General features: G+C 60.2%; 1 protein-coding gene across 1 annotated transcript in view; it reads right to left on the bottom strand.

Annotated features, from left to right (window-relative positions):
* Positions 1–2,328, bottom strand: part of LOC115367957 (putative mediator of RNA polymerase II transcription subunit 26) — a 2,418-nt gene extending 90 nt beyond the window's left edge. Inside the window, exons 1-4 of the mRNA XM_030063896.1 lie at positions 2,305–2,328; positions 1,638–2,255; positions 1,242–1,604; positions 1–146 (exon numbers count right to left, since the gene is read on the bottom strand). The exon at positions 1–146 is cut by the window's left edge and continues 90 nt beyond it. Coding sequence (XP_029919756.1) covers positions 1–146; positions 1,242–1,604; positions 1,638–2,255; positions 2,305–2,328 — 1,151 coding nt within the window. The remainder of the gene's footprint in view (positions 147–1,241; positions 1,605–1,637; positions 2,256–2,304) is intronic.
* Between the last annotated feature and the right edge of the window lie 312 nt (positions 2,329–2,640).

The raw sequence follows: 2,640 nt of genomic DNA, 5'->3' as shown, positions 1-2,640 counted from the left end.
AGTTGTTGCTGCTGTGGTTGTGGCACCAGCTGCAGTTGTGGCTCCAGCTGCTGTTGTCGCTGTGGCGGTTGTGGCACCGGCTGCAGTTGTGGCCCCGGCTGCTGTTGTTGCACCTGCGGTTGTGGCCCTGGCTGCGGTTGTTGCACCTGCGGTTGTGGTACCAGCTGCTGTTGTTGCTGCAGCAGTTGTGGCCCCAGCTGCGGTTGTTGCACCTGCGGTTGTGGTACCAGCTGCTGTTGTTGCTGCTGTGGTTGTGGCACCAGCTGCTGTTGTTGCTGCTGCAGTTGTGGCACCAGCTGCTGTTGTTGCTGCTGCTGTTGTGACACCAGCTGCTGTTGTTGCTGCGGCAGTTGTTGCTGCAGCAGTTGTGGCTACAGCTGCTGTTGTTGCTGCTGCTGTTGTGGCCCCGGCTGCTGTTGTTGCTGCTGCGGTTGTGGCACCAGCTGCTGTTGTTGCTGCTGCGGTTGTGGCACCAGCTGCTGTTGTTGCTGCGGCAGTTGTTGCTGCAGTTGTTGCTGCCGCAGTCGTGGCCCCAGCTGCTGTTGTTGCTGCTGCAGTTGTGGCCCCGGCTGCTGTTGTTGCTGTGGCAGTTGTTGCCCCAGCTGCGGTTGTTGCACCTGCGGTTGTTGCTGCGGCAGTTGTGGCACCAGCTGCTGTTGTTGCCACTGCAGTTGTGGCACCGGATGCTGTTGTTGCACCTGCAGTTGTTGCTGCAGCAGTTGTTGCACCAGCTGCTGTTGTTGCTGCAGCGGTTGTGGCACCAGCCGCAGTTGTGGCCCCGGCTGCAGTTGTTGCCGCTGCGGTCGTGGCACTGGCTGCTGTTGTTGCTGCAGCTGTAGTGGCACCAGCTGCTGTTGTTGCTGCTGCAGTTGTGGCCCCGGCTGCTGTTGTTGCTGTGGCAGTTGTTGCCCCAGCTGCGGTTGTTGCACCTGCGGTTGTTGCTGCGGCAGTTGTGGCACCAGCTGCTGTTGTTGCCACTGCGGTTGTGGCACCGGATGCTGTTGTTGCACCTGCAGTTGTTGCTGCGGCAGTTGTTGCACCAGCTGCTGTTGTTGCTGCAGCGGTTGTGGCACCAGCTGCAGTTGTGGCTCCGGCTGCAGTTGTTGCCGCTGTGGTCGTGGCACTGCCTGCTGTTGTTGCTGCGGCTGTAGTGGCACCAGCTGCAGTTGTGGCCCCGGCTGCTGTTGTTGCTGCGGCTGTAGTGGCACTGGCTGCAGTTGTTGCTGCTGCAGTCGTGGTACCGGCTGCGGTTGTTGCTGCTGCAGTTGTGGCCCCAGCTGCGGTTGTTGCTGTGGCTGTAGTGGCACCGGCTGCTGTTGTTGCTGCGGCTGTAGTGGCACCGGCTGCGGTTGTTGCTGCGGCTGTAGTGGCACCGGCTGCGGTTGTTGCTGCTGCAGTCGTGGCCCCTGCTGCGGTTGTTGCTGCGGCTGTTGTGGCACCGGCTGCGGTTGTTGCTGCTGCAGTCGTGGCACCAGCTGCTGTTGTTGCCGCTGCGGTTGTGGCACCGGATGCTGTTGTTGCACCTGCAGTTGTTGCCGCGGCAGTTGTTGCACCAGCTGCTGTTGTTGCTGCAGCGGTTGTGGCACCAGCTGCAGTTGTGGCTCCGGCTGCAGTTGTTGCTGCAGCGGTTGTGGCACCAGCTGCAGTTGTGGCTCCGGCTGCAGTTGTTGCCGCTGTGGTCGTGGCACTGCCTGCTGTTGCTGCTGTGGCTGTAGTGGCATCAGCTGCAGTTGTGGCCCCGGCTGCTGTTGTTGCTGCGGCTGTAGTGGCACCGGCTGCGGTTGTTGCTGCTGCAGTCGTGGTACCGGCTGCGGTTGTTGCTGCTGCAGTTGTGGCCCCGGCTGCGGTTGTTGCTGCGGCTGTAGTGGCACCGGCTGCTGTTGTTGCTGCGGCTGTAGTGGCACCGGCTGTGGTTGTTGCTGCTGCAGTCGTGGTACCGGCTGCGGTTGTTGCTGCTGCAGTCGTGGCCCCGGCTGCGGTTGTTGCTGCGGCTGTAGTGGCACCAGCTGCTGGTGTTGCTGCGGCTGTAGTGGCACCGGCTGCGGTTGTTGCTGCTGCAGTCGTGGCCCCTGCTGCGGTTGTTGCTGCGACTGTAGTGGCACCGGCTGCGGTTGTTGCTGCTGCAGTCGTGGCCCCTGCTGCGGTTGTTGCTGCGGCTGTTGTGGCACCGGCTGCGGTTGTTGCTGCTGCAGTCGTGGCACCGGCTGCTGTTGTTGCTGCTGCAGTCGTGGCCCCAGTTCCGGTTGTTGCTGCGGCTGTAGTGGCACCGGCTGCTGTTGTTGCTGCGGCTGTAGTGGCACCGGCTGCGGTTGTTGCTGCTGCAGTCATGGCACCAGCTGCGGTTGTTGCTGCTGCAGTCGTGGCACCGGCTGCTGTTGTTGTCACTGGAGCAGCAGTAGTTGTAGCAGGTGTAGCTGTTGTAGTCGACTGGGCACCAGCAGATGCTACATTCGGATGACAGTTATCAATCAGTATCACACTTTGTGTCATGCTTTTTACATTCAGTGGAGATCTAAAATCACAACTGGAAATTCCTCGGATTTGTGACTTACCAACAAAAAGGAGAAGGATGATACAAATATTCCTGATCATTTTGAATGGTGTCTCTGTGATCTGAAACATAATCATTGTCTTCATTTA

The sequence above is a fragment of the Myripristis murdjan genome, chromosome 11, assembly GCF_902150065.1.
Source record: "Myripristis murdjan chromosome 11, fMyrMur1.1, whole genome shotgun sequence".
NCBI lineage: Eukaryota > Metazoa > Chordata > Actinopteri > Holocentriformes > Holocentridae > Myripristis > Myripristis murdjan.
Note: the sequence above shows the minus strand (reverse complement) of the source record. Positions and strands in the feature narration are given on the sequence as shown.